Source organism: Phyllopteryx taeniolatus, chromosome 9 (genome assembly GCF_024500385.1).
Source record: "Phyllopteryx taeniolatus isolate TA_2022b chromosome 9, UOR_Ptae_1.2, whole genome shotgun sequence".
In the NCBI taxonomy this organism is placed as follows: domain Eukaryota; kingdom Metazoa; phylum Chordata; class Actinopteri; order Syngnathiformes; family Syngnathidae; genus Phyllopteryx; species Phyllopteryx taeniolatus.
The window spans coordinates 16,944,956-16,968,463 of record NC_084510.1 but is presented as its reverse complement, the minus strand read 5'-3'; the positions used below and the strand labels follow the sequence as shown (position 1 = coordinate 16,968,463).

General features: G+C 43.5%; 1 protein-coding gene across 2 annotated transcripts in view; it reads right to left on the bottom strand.

Annotated features, from left to right (window-relative positions):
- The window catches only part of LOC133483605 (low-density lipoprotein receptor-related protein 1-like), a 129,022-nt gene that overhangs the window by 88,169 nt on the left and 17,345 nt on the right, over positions 1–23,508 (bottom strand). For both annotated transcript variants that reach the window (XM_061785037.1, XM_061785038.1), the window contains exon 3: positions 1,595–1,732. In XM_061785037.1, coding sequence (XP_061641021.1) covers positions 1,595–1,732 — 138 coding nt within the window. The remainder of the gene's footprint in view (positions 1–1,594; positions 1,733–23,508) is intronic.

Here is a 23,508-nt window from a genome sequence, read left to right as displayed (position 1 = left end):
AAAAAAAAATCTGATAGGTGACTTTGCTAAAATGCACTCCGGCCGATTCCGTTGCAATGCAACAAATCCGAGAAACGGAGAACAAGTCTTTGTGCGAGCTTCAGGAGCTTGCAGGCACATCCGCAGTTTAAATTACAGACATGCCCGGAATTTTCCAAAATAAGTGTGAGCACTCAACAACTCAATTTAGTAAAGCAACACGGGCATCAATGTAAACAACCTCATCTGATGCATACCACAAAATAGTATTAAAAATGTTTAAATCATGCTCTATTTACATTTGTTTTCCAAGACATCATCATGAATAAAAGCTTTGCTCAATTGTTTTTTTTTCCTTTGTGCTCCATGTACCAATTCTATCAAATTAAAACTGGTCATTATTGCCGGTGCAGCGCATTTTTCTAATGAGCAAAAAGCTACCTCATTAAAACAATTTATCTAAATCATTTACAGCCATTGTAAAATGAACAATATTCTAAATACTCGACTACCAATCTTACAATAATTCATCCGTGCTGGTAGGCTGGCAGTGCCTACCCAATATAATTTGATTTTGCACCTAACTTTGCAAAAAGACTGTTCCTGCTTTAATTCTGGTCATGGCAGCCTTATTTTTCCAAATTAGGTTGTATTACTTGAGTTTATGTACGTGCCGCATCTTCTCATTCCTGCAGCTTGCTTCTTAAGATGTCCTACAGGTGGCCGTGATGGACTTATTTTTATTAAAAAGCAGGACTGATTGTTTTCATTCTGACCCAAATTGTGCATAAATCTATGGAAAACTAGGGGTGCCATGCTGGTGAAAAAAGATTAGTCAAGACAGTGTATGATAGACTGGTTGCTCTTATGCCCCACCAGGCTCCTCTGTTTAGATTTAGCAATCTAAACACAATTATATTGCTAAACTTTTTCTTTGCAATAAGACTTTAATAGTTCATTACAAATTCAGCCATTGATATCAGTCATGTTGCATCCTTTACCTCGTTTACATGTCAACTACTTGCTCCGAAGCATTCGCTGAAATTACGACATATTTGCAGAACTTGTCTACACAAAATAGTTGCTCGTCTTAGATAATGTCGGATTAACGAGAGGAGAATCTACCTGCTACCCACCAAGTACAGGATGAAGACAACACATTCACAGAGACAATTTCAGTTTGTCAGTAGATGTTGACAAGGTCGATATTGTATAAGCACATATGCATCACATTGATCGGTTTGGACCCTGCGTGTCCTTCTGTCGCTTTGATAAAAACTCACCACTTCTATCATGGGGGTGTGCAGCACAGTTTTGATTGTGATTCATAGTGGTATAAGCCCCTGGCTTCGAGTAGCAATCAAAACCTTTTCACATAAACATTTATATAGGACATCTGAACCCAGTACACTCTGATAATATCACCAAAATGTGGGGAGTAAGTTTGCTACCACTACTTGACTGTTATGGCACAGCAGGAAGATATCAGGATTGACAATTTGAAGATAAGCACATAGTCAGCACGACTGGTATTGATAACCGCAATACTTGAATAAAGAAAGATGAAGTGTCATCGCGTGGAGAGGATGAGTGTGGCAGGTGAAAGAGATCATACCTCTGCAGTGCGGTCCCTCGTCCCAGCCGTCGGTACAGTCTGGAACCCCGTTGCACAGTTTGCTCATGTGGATACAAAGCTCTGTCCCCCCACACTGGTACTCATTAGGTGGGCACTTTAACACGGCACTGTGCGGGCCTGAGGGAAACAAATAAAAATATGGTCAACTTGAAACGTTATCAGCATCCTGTAATAAGGATTAAATATATATATATATATATATATATATATATATATATATATATATATATATATGACTGTTTCAATATAAACGATTGTATTGGATCTCATTAGATTGTGCTGGTACCTATATACCAGTATATTTATGTTCCCACATAACCATTCAACTTAATGTTAGTTGAACTTCTTAAACTGTTAATGTAATTAGTTATACTACTTTCAAACACATTTTAGTGTGGCCCTCCATTAATTTAAGTCACTGCTTGGGGTGGCAACAGAGGTCAGTCATAACCGGCAGAAACCAGCACTTTCCCCAAACTCCAGCAAACCTCACACAGTATATCATGAACACATGCAAGGAGCATCTAACCATCCACTGAGATTGTTTTGTGAACCTCAAACGACCTCCCCATGGATGCGCTACCCCAATTTGGCTCGCCTGCAACTAAAACAAACAGGCTAGCAACGATTAGGCACGTAACAGTGAGCCGGAAGGCTGCTGTCACTTTACAACATTTAACAACTACAGTGTGTGGAGTCGTCTGGACTCTTTAAGCATTATACCCACGCATCTTTCACAGACTGCGCTATGGTCAAACACAATCAGCTCATGGACGTTGGTCGACCACCAATAGGTTTGGATTTTGAAATTACTGTCCCCATTGGAAGTAATGAAAGAGTTTAATTAACAGTACAACAACCCGCCAGCGCATCTCAAGGACCATCCCCGTTTCCCTTTCAATAAACTGTTCATCACAACCTCTCAGCCTCCTCCTGCTCTTGGGTCCAGTCTCTATCCACAGTGTCCGAGACCAAGACTTGCCTGAGACCAGAACCCACTGAGACCGCGACAAGATCAAGACTTTCGGGAGTCGATGCCAAGTCGACCAAGAACGAGATAAGCCAAGAACAAGAGGAGACCAGGACTGAAAAACAAAGAGACTGTGACATGACCAAGACCATAATTTTTTTTTAAATCATCACAATGTTGAACAGTTAAAGCGCACTCTCTCTTTAATTTAAATTTTCTTTTAAATATATTTGAATGCCAAAAACACAGTGTCCTCAACTTGATGTCGCTATTGGACATTGCTGGAGTCTTACTGATTTGATTTGATTTGATTTGAGCAGCCATTGTGAAGTGGATAAGATTGCCACCTGCAACCATGGAGATCCCTGTTCAAGTCATCGACTGGCAGAAGAATTTGGCCCAAAAAATATGTCAGCCATGTCAAGTGTGGACAGACAGAGCTAGACAGGATGCAGCAATGGGCCATCCACCAACAGCCCCTAAACCACGGCTGTGGTGTCTTTGAGCAAGACCGATACCCTGAACTGCTATCTGGGCTCTAAAGTAGCACCCTGCTCCAGTTTATGCCACCAAATGTGTGTGTTTGTCGCAATCACTACTTTGATGGATTAAATACGGAAGACCATCCATCCATCCATTTTCCGAACCGCTTAAGAGAGGCGGGGTACACCCTGAACTGGTCGCCAGCCAATCACAGAGCACATATAAACAAACCATTCACACTCACATTCACACCTACAGGCAGTTTAGAGTCTTCAATTAACCCACCATGCATGTTTTTGGGATGTGGGAGGAAACCGGAGTACCCGGAGAAAACCCACACAGGCACGTGGAGAACATGCAAACTCCACACGGGCGAGACCAGATTTGAACCCGGGTCATCAGAACTGTGAGGCAGATATGCTAACCAGTCGTCCACCGTGCCACTAAATGCGGGAGACAAATTTTTTAACTTCTTATGTTGTCATGCGTGACAGAGGTTTGAAATCTGAAGTTTTGTGTGACCCTAGAGGAGTTTTTTTTTTCCCTCTCTAAATTTTTGGTCGACCTCAGCAGAGCTCCACTATATAAGGTTGCAGTGAGACTCTAATTCTGTCCTGGGCATGAGGGTTTCCCACAGCCTTAATGAAAAAGTGATGAGCCTCTACAAAATTCTAGGCAGTCAGCCTCATTTAATATTTTATGAGACAATCAAGTAACTAAATAATGAGATGAGAAGTGTTGCATGTGAAAATGGATTAAGATGATGTGTTGTGTTGTATGTCTGTTGCTATATTTTATCAAACCAGCATTTTTTGTCTCTAAAAAAAAAAAAACATGATCAAATAGAATATTTGAAAGGGTTCAAAATGGTTCTACTTCTTTTTGTTCAAGTTCTTTCACTTTGTTTTCTCTCTTTAAGGATCTACTGTACTCTGCAGAGTGACCACAAGGCCGACATACACAATCCCACAACTACAAACACACTATTATCCGGGCCAAATGAGCCCCTTCAATGCATCTACAACATGCACACATCCACACAGAGACTAAACACCCACAGTAAGCATGCCAGTGCAGTGGCATGCAGGCCTGCATGGTGGTGTTTGCTGAGAGATATCTTTGGGATCACCGAGGGAGAAAATATATCTCGGGTAAACACCAGTCTAGGCAGACCTTCTCAAATTCCTCAGAAGGCGTTAGGTCTTTGCAGCTTGAACTCAAGAAACAAGTGAAGAGACTGCCACAATCAAAGTGTAGACGCCTTTTCAACCAAACGATTCTGAACAGAACTTTTTGTTCCCTGGATGAGGTTTTGGTGCTTTGTGACTCTGACCAGTATTTCATCCACAAAAGATCAAATGACTCAGCAAGAAGTCTGTCCTGTTGCCCACAATTTTGTGCAGCCTCTCCCAACGGCTGTCACACATTTTCCAAGTGTGGCTGTGTGACATGACTGATGAACAAAACAAAGACAGAAATTGTTGTTTTTTTTCTTTCGAAGTAGGAATCATCATAGCAACTAATCTACTATATGAATCATGCTCGCTAACTGCTTTGCAAAACTGGGAAAAAGCAAACTTTCCAAATGTATTGTAACTGTAATACAGTAATAAAAGTAAATGGAAATACACTACAGTGGACCCCTGTTCATCATGGGGGTTATGTTCCAGACCTACCTGCAATAGCTGAAAATCAGCACTATAGAGACCACACACATTTGTTTATATATATACGCATATAATTTAACCCGCCACAAGCTTTAAACACGTTTAAACTCATTAAAACGTAGCTTTGTCAATGCCAAAGCGTGTGCTATCAATACAGATAATACATTTTTAAAAATGCCCCCAAAAATATTTTTACTCCCAGTTCCCTTGTCATAATTGTACAGCGTTATACACAACCATATGCCGCACAATGTATCGGCATCCTTGGTCTTTTGGTTTTCTTGCTATCCACACACATGGAAAGCGCTGACGACTTTGACCCTCCTATCTTAGCGTCTCACACACATACACACACACACACACGCACACGCACACACACGATATACATATAGTATGTTCTTCATCAGTTTCTTAACCAGGAGCTCTGAAAGGCACGTGTACTGGTAGCTAATATATGATGTAACTGTGTTTTAAAAGGCTATTTTTGAATGATACATTTGCATTATTGTTAAGGTCTATAGAAGTAGGTCGTGACTTAACGCCAACAGAAAAATGTGGATGCTGGTGTGACCATCAGTTGAGAACAAATGGTTTAGAATATCTTCCATTAAAAAATGCGTTAAGAAACCAAATTTTGGATGATGGGGCGTAATTTTATTGTAAAAAGTTCCCAAACTAACACTTTATCACCTTTGTTTATAATGACAGCAAGCTGAAAAGGATACATGTTTGGAAGTGACTTTATAAGGAGCTACTTATGAGTAAACAAATGGTGCAATACCAGAAGACGATGGTGGGGGCATGTTAACACAATAGTATCAGGGTCACTAGTGACGTATTCCCCCGTGCTGGTTCTTCTGTCGCTAAGCTGCCGATTTAACACGGAACAACAAAGCCCCCCATTCTGGATTAATACATTTATAAAGAACGGGGAGCCATAATAACAGCAAGCTGCGGTTTTGCCATCAAACAGCTATCCCAAGGCTACTCCTGTTTGGCCAAGGGATTAAATATGAGGGCAAATTAAATACAAGGTGTTAATTTGTAAGTTTGCCGGTGGGCACTTTTTTATATCGAGAAACCAACTGGCCGGATGTTTCCCTTGTTTTTAGCCGTTAAGCTACACTAGCAATTGGGGCCAAAAACAAGCTTGGATCAGATGCTGTCACTCAAAAGGACAAGTGCTTACTATGGAGGAAAAACTAAACGCACACACAGATACCTCATTGTTTTTGCTCAAGTCGATGCATCAGATCAGATTGATGGACTGTAACATGAACTTGTCTGACAAGCAGAAGCATTACATAAGCCCAACTTTTGCTTGCTTGATAAGATTAAATTTTCCTAAGTGCTTCAAGAAAGCAAGAAATGCCCAAAATGAAATGAAGTTTAAACACAATCAGACAGTTACAATAAAACATTTCGACAAGGTCCAAACCACGATAAACAAGACTCATCTGTCAGAGGCCACATCGAATAGATTTTTCCTGCCATGTGTTATGTTGAATAAATGTGAGGTCAATTACCGACGTAAGAAAACAATTGAAGTGATGGAAAAGGAAAGAGAAAGGATAGGGGAGCCTTGCAGGAGCTAATTGAACACCTCATTCATAGGAAGTGGTCCAAAGTCCCACAAGGCACCATTCTTCTGTGGGCTGGCAGGAGTTAGTAAGGCTACAATGAAAATGGCTGTTAATTTAAAGCAAACACGGCCTTTAATTCAATATTTCTCTGTGGTGGTGAAGCAAGATTATCTGGCACAAGTGCTCTTGTCTTGAGTCAACTAATATTTTCCGATGGAAAATCTGAGATTATTGGGAAAGCTGTCACGCTAAGCAAAAGATGTCACCCAAATGTTAGAAATAAAGTAGTCTCCAAAGTGTAATAAAATCTGTAAAACATCCAAGTTGTTCTAATTTCAAAACATTTCTTTCCATTTCGATCAATAAAAATTTAAATCATCCCTTCTCTGCTGAAACCATCACGGTCTTTTTTTAACTGAACCAGCTATTTTACAAGTAGCTATCAACACTCTTAAGAGCATGTAAGTAAAATGTTGTTAAACACTATAAAATAAAACAAAACTACTCATCCTTTGATGACACCTGATGTACATGTAGCGGTGTACTGGATATCTGCTTGTTAAAATGTACTCATTTGTGTAATTACCATATTTTCACGACCATAAGGCGCACTTAAAAGTCTTAAATTTTCTCCAAAATGGACGGGGCGCCTTATAATGCGGCGCGCCTTATTTGTGCACGGAGTTACAAAATCTTTAAATGTTGTTGTGTGACTTTAATGAGCGCTCCGCTTGACTGACTGGGAGCATTTCCTGCAGACACGCTGCTTATATAGAGGAAGGCGGATGTGACTGAGTACAGCATGCGGACGTAAAGGGGGAAGGGTGCACGTGACAGAGGACGCTAAAGACACGCCCCCAGTAGGTATATAGTTCCGGTATGTGCATCGGTTTGGCTAAGGACCCCCGAAAATGGCACCTACGAAGAGACACGCTTACGAAGCACAGTTTAAACTGCAAGCTATTAGTTACGCGGAGGAACATGGGAATCGAGCAGCCGCAGCCGCGAGAGAATTCAAGATCAACGAATCCATGGTTCGCAAGTGGAAGAAGCAGGAAAACGAGCTTCGCCAAGTCAAGAAGACGAAGCGGAGTTTCCGCGGAAAAAAAAGAAAAACAAAACGCGGAAACAAGGCGAGGTGGCCCGAGTTGGTCTTCCAATGGATTAAAGAGCAAAGAACAGCCGGGAGAAGCGTCTCTACAGTCACCATTCGACTGAGTGCAATAACTCGGGACCTGCCATCGTTCCGAGAGGCTTGACGAACCGCTGGACATCCGTGTAACCAGGGCGTTCAAAGTGAAGTTGTGAGCGGCGTGGGAGCGATGAATGACAGATGGCGAACACAGCTTTATTAAGAGTAGGAGGCAGCGCTGGGGGATTATTTATCCAATCCATTATTTATGGATCTACAATCCATAAATAATGGTTTGTAGATGCTTGGGCTAACGTCTCTGCTTGCAGTGTTGTTCGAGCTTTCATAAAAGCCATCATTTCCATCATTTCTGAGGAGCCGCACGGCAACGAGACTGACTCCGACGAGCACGAGAGGGAACCTGGCGTGTTTGCTTGAGAACTTGCCAAGCTGTTCATTTCGGATACAGAAGATGAGGACTTTGATGGATTTGTGGATGAGGATTGATCAAAAAATAACTTGAGTACATTGTTAAATACTTCAATAAAGTACAACCGCAGTCAGTTTTGTTCCCGCTGCCTTTTTAAAAACCTTGTTTTAGCGTGCATGCATGCTACCGTATGTATTAAGCTAGCGTATGTTTTACCATGCCTGCGCCCAATGATACGGTGCGCCTTATGTATGTGTTAAATACAGAAATAGACCTCGTAACTGAGACTGCGCCTTTTAATGCGGTGCGCCCTATGGTGGTGAAAATACGGTAATATTTAATTTTATTGCTCATATTCTACTAAGCAGCCAGGATGGAGACAATCTTTCCCAATCGATGGTTAATATCACACTTTTCCTTTTGCCAATACTTGTACCATTCTGTGGTGGCATAAAAAAAAAAAGTCAGAGAATAAGCAAAACACATTAGTGGAGGAAATGCTTTCAATGCTTGTTGTTTTTGAGGTATATTTCCCACCAAAATTGTGTTCGACTATGGGGATTCCACTGTACCTAGATTCATTGTGCTTGTCCCACAGGTCTCTTGATTAGCAGGTGATCAATTTACAAAACCTTTTCTCTATCAAAACAAGACATGCTGGATTGCAGACACCTCGCACGCGTACAGTCATTAAGTCGCTGCACACAGAGGTGGATCACATGCTCCATCGGGCAGTGTGATGGAGTCAGGCCACACGAAAGAAAGCCATTGTTTGATCACATAACTCGGCTGTGGCCCCATTCAAATCACGCTGAGCTGCCGTGTTGTAAGCAGTGTCATGTGCAAACCTTGATCTGACCAGTGGCATGGCCACATGAGGAGAGAGCAGGGGTGGTAGGGCCACGAGACACAGCCGTGAGGGGCGGGTGATTGATTAGTATTGGCACACACATTCACTTCGCATCTAGGATTTCATTACACCCCTTTAACTTGTGAGAGTATTTTCATTTTTTCGAATATATGCCAGTCAACCCAATAGATAGATGCATAATGTACTTCTTCTTCTTCTTCTACTAGACGCAAACCTAAAAGCTGTCAATAAATCTTATACCATTAGAAAGCCTGTTTATTGCCCTTTTAAATGGTGACAACTTGATAAGGAACATGCAGTTGTGGGATGAGCAGTATGGGTGAGTATGTTGGTTGCGCCTTGAGGTGCAATAACAATCAATTAATGGGCAAGTAATCAATTATCAAATTAATTAAAAACTATTTTGATCATCGATGAATCATTTACCGCCATTTTTTTACTTACAATTGTCTAAATTCTCGTAATTCAGTCTCTCAACAGCAAATATTTTTTGATTTCTGTAGTCCTCCATAAAGCAGACCGATTATCTTTGTGTTTCATCAAAATACAGGAAGACATTGGCAAACATCTGCTTTTACTCACTGCCATTTTTCTGACATGTTATGGAACAAACCAAAAACTGAATCTTAATCAATTTATGGGAGAAAAAATTGTCGGTTTAATGTATTATGAAAATAATTGTTATTTACTGCCGTAGTATAAATAACCTGTAATTGCCATGTAGTTGAACCTGAAGCAGCCTATCAAATATAAATGTATATCAAACTATTAGCCCTTTGCATTAATCTCTACCCAAGAAGAAGCTCTCACTTTAAAAAGGTTCGTGAGTACAACATTACTATAATCAGTTAATAAACAGTAATCGTAAAAAAAATATTTTGCAATAAACTTTAATGCAAAAAAGTTTTATACAATCATTCGCTTAATCAATGGAATGATCGATAGTATAATCGAATCTAAAAATATTCGATAATGACAGCCCTAGTTGTGCCCATCAAAATCCTGCCAAAACTATGGCATTGTTTGGAATGAGCCCTAGTACCATCTCCAGACTGAAGGACGAGTTCCATATAACAGGAGACATCAGCGACAGGCCACAAATTGAGCATGCAAAGGAGACGACACCCCAAGAAGTTTCCTCACCCTGTCAGCAATTAGGTACCATAGGCTGTTTTCTAAGGATTTGGAGTCAAGGGTTGCAGGATGATGTGGCCAACAGCTCTACCCAGACAATCTGGAACAGACTGCACTCAGCCAATCTCCGCTCTCATAGGGCTGCCAGGACGCCTGCCACCGTCAAAGACAGGCACGTTTTGTTCAGCAATGAGTCCAGATTCTGCCTACAGTTGGACTGTAGGGTCAAATGTGGAGATGTATCGGAGAACTCTATCCTGAATGCTGCACCGATAGAGTAACATCTTTTTTGAGGCAGTGAGGCTTTTTTTGTGATGGTGTGGAGCGGCATCTCCCTCACGGGAGGTTTGTCATCATTGAAGGCAATCTTAATGCAGAGAGCTAACCAGATGCAGATGCAGATTTTGAAACCAGTGTCAATCTCCAGAGTCTGGGACTGAACTATAACTCCAAGCCGTGGCCCAATGGTTAAGATCATCACCTGCCACCGTGGGGGACATAGGTTCAAGACCCCGAATGGACCATCCGCCAACATCCCCCGTACTCACGGCTGTGGTGTCCTTGAGCAAGACACTAATACCCCAAAATGCTCCCCGGGCACTTCAGCTGCCCCCTGCTCCAGTGTGTTTCACTAACATGTGTATGTGTTCACTGTGATGGGTTAAATGGTGAGAAAAAATTTCATGTGCATGCATGCATGTTTCTGACAATAAAAGGCGATTCTTCTTATTCTTATTCTTCTAAGATGACAACATTTACCCCCAAAGAGCGAGGTTTACTGTATCAGAGACTACCTCCAGAAGTTTAGTGTGGATGGCTGTACGCAACACAACCACATTGGCTGGTTTATGACAAATGCTCTTTGAAAAATCAGATGCCATCCCACAGCAGGGTGTGACCAGGGTATTGTGGCTGTGTATGGTTCTTTCATCTGCTACTCAGGCTTCTGTTTGTGAAGTAAATTGTTAAATAAACTTTTATTGTCCAATCCACCAAACATCAAAGAAGAGTAAATGCCAACGGCAAAACAAGATGTTTGCAATTAGCAGAGATTTGGCACATTCTTCATGGGCGCAAAGCACATATTCAGCTGTGCTGCTCATCCCCAAAAGGCACAGTCCTTACAAATGCAGCACTGTTATAAAGGGTAATACACAGGCATTCCAACAGTATAAGATCTTTTGACACATTGTTACAACAAAGAAATAATGTACCAAAAACAAATTTCATTACTTTTTGTGCTTTGTTTATTGTGGCCATAATGGGACCAACTGCAACAATCCACAGGCCTCACCAAATATTATACACTAATTACCATAACTATAGGAACCCTCAGGAGAGCCCAGACCTGCATCAATGTTGAACTGTTAGCAAAAGTGGAATTAAAATACTGAAATGCCGAATTTGTGTTTGTTTGTAAAAACACATTATGGCATTAGTCGGCTTCTGCTATCTGCAAAGTGTGTTTTGACAAGAACAAGGCAGTGGATGGCAATAAAGAATGGTGAGTAAAGCCTATTCATCGGCCCTCATACAGTACGAAAAACTAGTCTGTCCTGCAGCCAGTTAACTTCAAGTTAACTAGTAACTTATAACACTTGTCATTACAACATAAAAGAAGTCAACTTAAATAGCTACCACAACTTATATTGGTGTGACACAGAAACGTAAGAAGACAGGGCCGGATTTTGCATTCTGGAGTAAGGGTGAAGCTTTCAATGTGGAGCGGCCAAAAAAGAAAATGTGTTCACACAACCGCATGTTTTGAGTCTAATGAGGTGAGTACCGGACTCAAGAAAGTTTGGTAGAAATCAGATGTGTACTTTTTGCATAATCTTGCTTCGTAACGAACAAACTAAATCAAGCTTTCACTCTTGGTGGAATATATATAATACATTTAGTAACAGAGCACTTACAGTGATTGCATTTTTATTTTTTTACTCAAATTAAGAGCTACAGTTTAAGGAAAACTTGGGCAACAACAAAATTTCAGCAAAAATTCTGTTTATACTTGTACTTACAAAATGTGCCACAATTTAACAATATGGTGGTGGGACATATTGCTTATACAAAAACTAACAAAAAAAAACAGCTATTTCAAGTAAACCTAATAATACGCAGTTTGAGGTTCCTTTTTTTAGCAAGGATATGTATTCCTCACTTTTAACTATGAAGATATAAAATTGAATGTACTTTTTCGGGTCGGAAGAAACTGACAGGTCATTTCAATCAGTCTCCTCAGTGTGAATGGAGTTTAACTTCATTTGTCAAAATATTACCATGTGAATTGAATAAAATTACTTCTTCCAATTAGAAGAGCAGTTTATTAGTCACAGATTATATTATTTGGATGGCACTCTTCCCACACCACCCACACATCATGCCTGACAGTGATGTAACCATACTATGCCATGGCAACAAGTGTCACAAGATTCTCTAACAATAATCTATATAAAAGTTATATTACCCAACGATAAGATAACACTTTCAACTAGGTTTTGATCCAATATATTGTAATCATTTTACTTTTCACAGATGTCAGCCAACCAGATGACGATGAATAATTTAATACACTGATCTGTAAATACACCTCATGAATAAATCGTTTTGAAATAATTTAATGGCATGAGCCCTTAACGATACACTTATTATAATATTTTTTCTGACCACTGAAGATCAGGCCATCGCTGTGATGCCCATTGCCCAAATGATGCATTCTTGAGTGAAGCAACTAAATTTTTATCTCGCACCCTCAAGAAATTGTTTGACCCACCTCTATCGTCTGCCCTGCCAAAAATAAAATAAAAATAAACTCCATACCACTGGGACAAAGTGACTACAACACATAAAAGTATCAATGAGGCTGTGAAAAGATTTTCCAGGTCAACATATCTCCTCGCTGGTTCATTTTGTCTGCTACTCGGGGAACCCCTTGTGCAATACGCTGCCAATGTCAGTTAAAATTAGGCAACAATCACTCGTACAGGCCGAAAATTTGAGACGTTGATGCGTCAAAATTACATGACGGTTCAAACGGTGTCATTTGCCCTAAAAACTCAACTCAACTAGCGCAAATGGAACATCATTAGTGAGAAGAGCAGTGTTGGCAGTAGAAAACATCATGTACTTCATCACTCAATTGTTGTTGTTTTTTGTGAATTTATTTGTGATGGAGGATTTTAGAAGCATTTGAAGTGCTCATTCCATGTTTTTTAGAAAATTTCACAATGATGGCAGCGACTTGTCACGTTGCTAATTAAAGACATTTGTGTGCGAAAAATCATGAATTTATGTTGAAACTCAAACAACACCCTAGAAAAGGAAACTAATTTTTCTGTATTGGTGCAATACATCTAAGATATATTGGATTTTCTAGTGAACATCGTTGTTCACTTATTTTCAAGATGCATTGCGGGATACATCAAGGGCACTATTTAGGGGATAACCAAAACTCACTATACATTCCAACAGTACTATAAAATGGCAAACTCACTATGTGGGGCACTAAATAGTGGCTTGGGAGTGATTCCGAACATAGCTGTGGAACATGCATTACACCACAATGCATGCATCTTAATAAATTAAGAAGTTTCTTATTTTATTTTTATTTTCAGCACTATGCTGTAAACTGGTCCTCCCGTTATGATACAGAATTCCCATGAATAACCTTTTAACCTATGGTAAAGGGAAAATGGTTTGACACTGATCCGATTAGAGCTCTCCTTTATCACAACTTAGGTTAACCCGTATGCAAGATCTCTTTTCACGCTGCACTTGTCAGTTGGATACTTGGTTGCTTGCTGTTCACCCCCTGCTCTTTAAAAATATCAACACCACATTTGCATTCTTTCACAGGGGGGCTTTAGGAGGGCTGGCAAGGTGACAAGCCAAGCAGGAAGCCCAGATCCAGCTCTCCATAGCACAACAAACATCTCCAAATGCAGCAGCTCGACTTCTCCTCGGGGGAGACAAACCACTGAGCAAACACTTAGTTAAAGTTAGTCTTTCATGTAAAGTTAAACAAGATTTATTCAACACAAAATCACCAGCTATCCCAAGCAAATAAACATGTTGTGCAAAATTAGTGTAGGTTATGAAAGGGGAAAAGCAAACAATTACTGTGGACACTGGAATTCAGTGGTGATGTTTGAAGAACAAGCAGCATTCATCCACTATTTTCCCGACAAAATAGACAGCACCCAGTAATTCTAAATAATCTGCTTCGAGTGAGTAGCAAATCCATCCATCCATTTTCTGAGCCGCTTCTCCTCACTAGGGTCGCGGGCGTGCTGGAGCCTATCCCAGCTATCATCGGGCAGGAGGCGGGGTACACCCTGAACTGGTTGCCAGCCAATCGCAGGGCACATACAAACAAACAACCATTCGCACGCAGTCACACCTACGGGTAATTTAGAGTCTTCAATTAATGCATGTTTTTGGGATGTGGGAGGAAACCGGAGTGCCCGGAGAAAACCCACGCAGGCACGGGGAGAACATGCAAACTCCACACAGGCGGGGCCGGGGATTGAACCTGGGTCCTCAGAACTGTGAGGCTGACGCTCTAACCAGTCGGCCACCGTGCCGCGAGTAGCAAATCAATTTTTGGGTTCTATCCTCTGTTCCGTTCATGACAGAACGAACTGGCCATAACATGGACCCAGCAGACTCAGACCCGGTGCGCAAAGCCCTTCAAGCGCAGGGTCAACACCTCACGAAGCAGGATGAGCAGATTGCTGCCCTCCACCTTCATCTAGAGTCTGTCAAGGCATCAGGACAATATGATGAGACAGGTGGCCTCGCAGTTTGAACTTCTTATGAAATTTTTTCAAGAGAAGGAACCAGTTGGCACCACACCCAATACCGCCACAGTATTTCCATGTGAAGTAGTCACCATGCAGCCACCTGCCACCTCCGCTGCTGTCTGCCCACAGCTCTCTCGAGCTCATTAAGCCGTTCATCACGCAGTGCGAACTCCACTTTGAGCTGCAGGCAGCTGCCTTCCCCACCGAGCGGGCAAAAATCGCATTCGTCATTTCCCACCTGACTGGTCATGCGGAGCCGTGGGCTACTGCTGAATGGAGCCGCAATTCCGCCGCGTGTCAGTCATGGGCTTTTTTCGTAAAGACTATGGAGCAAATTTTTAAATTTTCCACTCCTGATCGTGAGGCAGCTCGCTCCCTTGTCACCTTACAACAAGGCAAGCGCAGGGTGTCAGATTACGCGATTGAGTTTCGCATTCTAGCAGCTGAGAGTCATTGGAATAATCGGGCGCTACTCGATGCCTTTTTTCAAGGATCATTTAGTCCCGCTAGACCTGCCGACCGACTTGGACACTCTCATTGCTCTCGCCGTAAAAATCGACAAGAGGCTTTTGGATCGCGAGCTAGATGGAGATCGGCGGAGGGCTGCGTCAACGCGCACTTGGAGGACAAGCCTCGGTGACCAGCCAAACCAAGGCAGATCCCCTGGTTCCGGTCTCAACCCACTGGCTAGCGTCCCCACGGATGAACCCATGCAACTGGGCAGGTTCCGTCTCTCCCCTGAGGAACGTCAACGCCGGCTGACGGAAGGGCGGTGCTTCTACTGCGGTCAGTTGGGTCATTCCGTGAGCAACTGTCACGTCAAAGTTGCCGGTGCCGGTAGCAAGGGCACGGGAGAGGTGAGTCTGAATTTCATTAAGGAAGACCCTACACGGGTTCTTCCTAAAGTGACACTATGCTCTCCTGATCAAGAAATTCATACACCTGTATTAATTGACTCTGGTTCTGACACAAACTTACTCAACTCCATCCTTGTTAGACGTATGCACCTTAGAACCTTTGGAATAAAACGCCACCGCAACACCTATGCTGCAGACGGCAGTTTTATGGGCAAGATCACTCACCGCACCCAAACACTAACATTGACATTTCCTGATTCTCACTCGGAACGCATTAGTTTTCATGTTTTTGACGCCATGAATCATGACCTTATCTTAGGGAACCCATGGTTGAAATTACATAACCCCCACATTGACTGGTCCTCTGGGCAGGTTATGTCATGGGGCAGCTATTGCGCACGGAACTGTTTCAAGCCACCATGTGATGTTCAGGGTCATGTTTCTAAGGACAATCCACAGACCCCATCTGGGGAGCCTGATTTATCTCAAGTGCCCACCTGTTACCAGGATATTAAAGACGTTTTTTCCAAGTCCAAGGCCAAATCCCTTCCACCCCACAGACCTTATGACTGTGCTGTTGACTTGCTGCCTGGAACCACACCCCCACGAGGGAGGTTGTTCTCTCTTTCAGGGCCAGAACACAAGGCCATGAAGGAGTACGTGGAAGAATCACTGGCAGCTGGGATCATTCGCCCATCTTCATCCCCTGCGGGAGCAGGATTTTTCTTCGTGGACAAGAAAGACAAGACCCTGCGACCCTGTATCGATTACCGGGGTCTCAACGAGATCACGGTAAAAAACAGGTACCCTCTTCCTCTCATCTCCACCGCCTTTGAGTTCCTGGAGGGAGCCAAGATTTTCACCAAACTGGACTTAAGAAATGCATATCATCTAGTCAGGATAAGGGAGGGGGATGAATGGAAAACAGCATTCAACACACCAACGGGACATTATGAATATTTGGTAATGCCTTTTGGGCTTACTAACGCTCCAGCTGTTTTCCAGAACCTTGTCAACGATGTCCTGCGTGACATGTTGAATGTTTATGTTTTTGTTTATTTAGATGACATCTTGATATTCTCCCCGGATGAGGAGACTCACATTATTCATGTCCGCTCTGTTTTGCAGCAGTTACTGCAGAATCAACTCTATGTCAAGGCTGAGAAATGTGAGTTCCACAAGGCGTCCGTTTCTTTTCTGGGTTTCGTCCTGGCTCAAGGTGAAGTCAAGATGGACCCTTGCAAAGTCGATGCAGTTATTAATTGGCCTACTCCCACGTCACGCAAAGATGTACAAAGGTTCTTAGGGTTCGCAAACTTCTACAGAAAATTCATCAGAAATTTCAGTTCTATAGCCTCTCCTTTGCATGATCTTACCTCGCCACACAAACCTTTTGTATGGAACCCGCTTTGTCAGGCAGCTTTTCAAAAACTTAAGTCGAGCTTTACCTCTGCTCCCATCCTTACTTTGCCAGATCTCAAACAGCAGTTTGTGGTAGAAGTCGATGCGTCTGATGCCGGAATAGGAGCAGTGCTCTCCCAGAAATCTCTCAAGGATGATAAATTACATCCTTGTGCTTTTCTCTCCAAAAAACTGACCCCTGCTGAGAAAAATTATGACATTGGTGACCGTGAACTGTTGGCAGTCAAGGTGGCTTTGATGGAGTGGAAGCACTGGCTAGAGGGGGCACAGACTCTGTTTTTAGTATGGACAGATCACAAGAACCTTGAGTATATTAAAACTGCTAAAAGATTAAATGCGAGGCAGGCTAGATGGGCTCTGTTCTTCACTAGATTTAATTTTACGTTATCCTACCGACCTGGTTCTAAAAATGGTAAGCCAGATGCTTTGTCACGCATTTTCTCCTAAGAGAATTCTTTGTCCGACCCTAAGACTATTTTGCCTAAGTCATGTTTCATTTCGGTTAAAGGGGCTCTGAAAGACACTCCTAGCCCTGAAGATTGCCCTGAAAACAGGCTTTATGTGGTTCCGACCTTAAGGGGAAGAGTCATCCACTGGGCTCACACAAACCGAACTGTATGTCACCAAGGCATTGCCAAGACTCAATCAGTGGTCGAACAGCGCTTTTGGTGGCCTAATGTTAGGAGGGATGTTATCGATTACGTCAATGCTTGCCAGGTATGTGCCGCTAACAAGGCCTCTCATCAACGTCCTCCTGGGGAGTTGCGACCCCTGCCAATACCACAACGTCCTTGGTCAGACATTTCCGTAGACTTTGTGACAGGATTACCGGCCTCTAAAGGCAATACCACCATTCTTACAGTTGTTGACAGGTTCTCTAAGATGGCACACTTCATTGCACTTCCAAAACTCCCCTCAGCTAAAGACACTGCCGAGCTAATGATTAATCAGGTCTTTAAGTTCCATGGTTTCCCCAAGAATGTGGTGTCTGATAGGGGTCCGCAATTCATTTCGCAATTTTGGAAGGAGTTTTGCAATCTCATAGGTGCTACTGTCAGTCTGTCATCTGGGTTTCATCCTGAAACCAACGGCCAAACCGAGAGGCTGAACCAGGACCTGGAGACGGGGCTCTGATGTCTCGCTTCACAGGAGCCGCGATCCTGGTCTAAGAAACTGGTTTGGGTCGAATTCTCCCACAATTCCCTCCCCTCTGCATCCACTGGTCTATCGCCTTTTCACGTTGTGCATGGTTACCAACCATCTCTGTTTCCTGCCATAGCCCCAGAATCCACAGTTCCAGCGGCATTAACCTTGGTGAGACGCTGCAGGAGGACCTGGGAGCGAGCCCCCCAGATGCTGCTGCGCCAGGGACGGTCCTACAAAGCCGCTGCTGACCGTCGGAGGACACCGGCCCCGAACTACAAAGTGGGTCAGCGAGTTTGGCTCTCGACCAAACATATTCCACTCCGGGTGGAGTCCAAGAAGCTCGCTGCCAGGTTCGTTGGGCCCTTCCCCATCACAAAGATCATCAACCCTGTCACCGTGAACCTGAGGCTCCCAAGGTCGATTCGGGTCCACCCTACTTTTCACGTCAGCCTACTCAAGCCAGCCCGGGAGTCCCCTCTGGTCCCGCCTTCCAGGCCCCCACCTCCCCCCCGGTTTGTGGATGGGGGCCCTGTCTTCTCTGTGAAGCGGCTGTTGTCGTCTCGTCGGAGGGGCAGGGGGTTTCAATATCTGGTGGACTGTGAGGGCTATGGGCCCGAGGAACGTTCATGGGTACTGTCTGCGTTTATCATGGATGATTCGCTCATTCGGGACTTCCACGTTGCGCATCCAGGGGCCCCAGGGCCGTCTGGGGCCGGCCGTTGAGGGGGGGGTACTGTCATGTGTGTGTGTTCCGGGTTTTGTCTTCCCCCCTGTTTCACACACACCTGCTCCTGTGAGCATCTTCACCACCTGTGCCTCGTTCACCCTAATTACCCCTTGTATTTAACCTCCTGTCTCATTCCCTCTCCTTGCCAGTTGGTTGTACCTTGTCGTCGCGTTCCAGCATTCCTTGTTTCCACGTCACAGACTCACAGTAAGACTTGACCCTGTTCCGATTATCGACCTTGCCTCTTTGCCTCATGTTTTTGGATACTGTTGCCTTTCTTGGATTGCCTGCCTGTGTACCGACCTATGCCCGTCTATTAAACCTCTCTTTTTGGAAACTGTCCATTTGTTTTGGAGTCATGCATTTTTGGGTCCTATCCTCTGTTCCGTTCATGACACCAACATGAGATTCCCACTATGAATGTTAGTGCGAGTGGTTGTGTGCTGCGATTGACGAGTGACCAATGCAGGGAAGAGGGGGAGTCTGCCGCTCTCATCTGTAGGGTATAGCGAGACTCTGGACAGCATAGCAGTAGAGGTGTGATCAACAACAATGTGATCTTCAGCGGAACTAGGTGGCTGACATCTTATTAAAGAGCCATGTTCATAACAGGTAGGGGAGGAGCAGGAGAATACTAATGTTAAACAACTTTTCAAAGTACTGTCACACAGACGACGACGTCATCCTAAAAGATCGAGCCACCAGTCCAAACCAGATGTTCAGCATCTGTGTTTATGCCTTCACTCACTCCAAATATATTATTAAAGTTCATTTTGCCAGCGCGACAGTATTATAATCTCTCCTGTTGTCCTAGGCTGTCTCTTGCGTCCGCTTAGAGAGCCTCTGGCCTTCCCCAACTCTGTCTGTGGGGAGCACTATTGGGATTACATAATGATTCCCCCCAATTTAAACCCCTGACACGCTTTTCTTGGCTGAACAAAGCCTGGACCTTCTTGTGCTTCTTCAGGGGGACAGCTTTGGCCAGACCCATCTAAAAATGGCTTGGACTGGTGGCTGGCAGGCCAGCACACCCTTAAATATAGTGTGTTGTATGTGCCGACATTTAGCTGCAACGCACAGCAATCTTTTTTCCCACATCTCCATCAGCTGGATTTGATGGATCACTGCCTGACTTGGCCCCTGTGTAAGTACATATAAAGGACAAAAAGGGGAACATCAATTCCTTGACCTGCACCAAACATTATTTGGTTATTCCTGCAATTGTTTAGCAGAAATTCCTTTTGTATTGTTTACGTAACTAATCAACCAATTAACAAAACAAAGTTTAATGAAAAAGATGACAAAGCATAAATTATGCATGTCTGGGAGTGTGTGTTTTCATCAATAGTGCACAGCTGCAGCGGGTTCTTAGGATCTTAAAGGTGCTCTTTCATGTCAAGGTCATTGTCTGTGATGAGCTATCTTTAAGGCGACAGTGTCAAGATCAAACACTTCATTTCTTATAGGCTTTACACGATCAGGATTTTTGGGGCCGATCAGCGAGTTTAAAAAAACGATAACCGATCACATTCTTTGGCCATCAGATATTTACAGTACTACGTCAATGACATCATTGATCGGATCGGCGAATTATGACATTAAAGCCGATCATGATAAAATGCTAAATATCGGCTTATACCGATCAATCCGATCAAATCGGTGTAATGTCTAGTTTCTTATATCTGAGCACCGTAACTGCCATCTGTGGTCAACTGTCAGGTACATGACACCATAAATAGAGAGCAAACAAAAAAAAGAAAACACCTTAGATCTCATTCTAAAATAATTTGAGACAGCATCTTTTTCGCATGGAACTCTCTTTCTTGTTTGTGATGGTGATGAATATTCCAACATTAGAAATTGGGCATTCTACAAAGGCTGTAAATATCCTAAAAGGCTAATTGCTGCTTATGTAGAAACAGACTGTAAAAGTGTCCTCATTACAGGCCAGGGGCAGTGGACGTCAGTATTACACTTCCTATATTTCCAGGTGCACCTCGCTTTAGACATGGGAACACTCCAGGACCCAAATAAATGCTATAGCCCGCCCGAAGAGCTCAAGAAGGCCCTACACCCGACCTGAAGACTGTCATATGTTGTGGCTTGGCTTATTGTTGACTGGGAATCTAGAGCAGTATAAAAGGGCATATGCCCAAACAACTGTTCAGTTTTTGTTGTCCTCTGTCAGTATCCCTCTATCCCAGTCTGGCCCAGCACCCCGGGGTACAAAGAACAGCATTGTGGGAGAAACACAGCAGCTGCAGTGGACAGTGGCTGACTTCACTGGCAATGGCCAACATCCCGACAAGGGTCACTGTGAAACTGCGAGTACGTAAGGAATCAATAAACCTTCCTTATGCAGCGTTGAACCAAAAGCTTCTTCAAAAAGTGCCATCACAATAAACAGGCTGATGAAACTTTACTTCACACTGTGGTAGTGGAAAAGGTTGTCAGTCAAAGACAGGCCTTACACCATATAGACAAAAGTATGATGATGGGAAGGAGTCAATAGTAGTCTACAGTTCCAAAGATAACCACAATTACAGTCCATTCTCACTCATATAACTAAGCTCTGTATTTAGAAATTATCAAATGATGTGAAGCATAATGCTTCGTTTCCTTTGTATGGTACCTACTTGACTTTGCATGGCTCTACTCACAATTTATGGTTTTTCACTGGAAAATTGCATGCTCATTTAAGCGCCCGGTTATTCACTGGTCAAGCAGATGAATTATCACATAAAGCTCATGTTAGCTCGCCACGCTACTCTTTATGACGCGATGTGCGCTGGAGCAAAGCAGATCTGAATACTGGTCCAAATGCTTCAATCTGTGACGATTAGATTTAAAAACTTGAACAATAAACACTTCAACATGGAGCTCAACAAAAAATTTAAGAACAGTAACGCTGCAACAGAAAAAGTTCTTCCTCAAACTGTACGCATAGAATTGTCCAAAATGTATTTTCTTTTTCTTTTTTTCTTTAAACCTGCCCTGTTCAGCTGCATGGCCTTGCAGAATGGTGGATCTGAATGCCTTGTGTGCTGGAACAGTTCTGCAGTGCAACAGGGGAGTTTGAAATACTCCCTTCTGTTTATTTTTTTAATTCTTTTTTATTATTATTATTATTATCCATCCACCCATTTTCAATACCTCTTATCCTGGATAGGGTCACGGAGCACTGGAGCCTATCCCAGATGACTTCGGGCGAAAGGCGGACTACACCCTGAACTGGTCGCCAGTCAGTCGCAGGGCACATATAGACATGGACAACCATTCGGACTCACATTCACACCGTCACTGAGTGGGAACTGAACCCACGCTGCCCACACCAAAGTCAGGCGAGTGTACCACTACACCATCAGTGCCTCTTTTTTTTTTATTATTATTATTATGCTAATTGGAAATGCAGCCAGACAGACAGATGGACGGAACAGACAGAACGACAGAACGGACAAGGAGAAAAGGGGTGTGAACCACAGCAGAACAGTAGTTAGTCTAGATATTTCACCACATGTAACGTGACAAAGTCAAGTCGTGTTTTTATTTGTGGGGTGGGGGGGTGAGGACATGCAACAACTAACCAATTGAACTAGATGAAAGAGGACTGAAAAGGACAGGGTAGGACATGATGGGGGAAATGAGCAAGGCAGTGTTACTGATGAGTGATGTGGTGGAATGCTTTTATAGTGTCTAAACACCTGTAAGAACCTGTGAGTTGATATCCTAATACAACATCTGTTATTGTTAGTTGTCCCAGCATACGCTATTAAAGCCTATCGCGTGTCTATGGAACTTATTAGTGAATAAACACCATATCAGATGCATGTTAGTCAACTGGTGTACGAAGTTGCTGTGCCAGCACACAGAGGAACGGCGGGCCCAGGCCCCTCCACCTGCAAGGGGGGGGGGGGGGGGGGGGGCGAGCCAGCACGTCCATCCCGTTGGGTATCCAGTCGTTGGGACGCCACCCACTCCCCAGGACCCAGTGTGGTCCCCCAGCCGAACCGAAGCACCTCGACCAAGGGAGGGACAAAGGGACCAGAACAGCATCTCCAACGCTCAATCTCGCACCATCCAGCGCGCCCCACCACCGTCACCACCCCCGTCACCCCCGAATAGCATGGGGGCCCCAACCACCAACAGGGCCCACCCAGCGCAGGAGCCAGCTACGACCCGAAGAGGCAACAGCCCGCCAACAGCGAGCCCATGCCAAGCACGAGCCATGAGCAATGGCGGGCGAGGGCACCAGGAGAGAGGAGACGAAGGTGTGGAGGGGGGGCACAAAATGTCTTTTTAAGAAGACCACTTAAGATTCAGTGGTCCAGAGCAACCTCTGATTCAGTAGCAGCTAGTCAATAAAGGGTGCTATGGCACCGTCTCACCACTGGCTGTCATCACCACATTAGTTTTCTTGAAGACAAAAAAAATACATAGAATACACTATATTTTGAATTTTTTTTTCCCTCAATATTTCTTTCTATTTTTCAAGTTGTTTCCTTCATCTCTGCAGTCTGAAATCATGACGGACTTCAACTCTGGCGTCTGGGGGCGCAGAAACAATTACCTATTGACTCTTCTTAAATGTTTGAAATAAGCAGTAGCTTCTCTTCAATGCAAAAGAGTGGGCGAACGGAGGGCGTTGATTTTCCACTCTCCAAAGTGACCT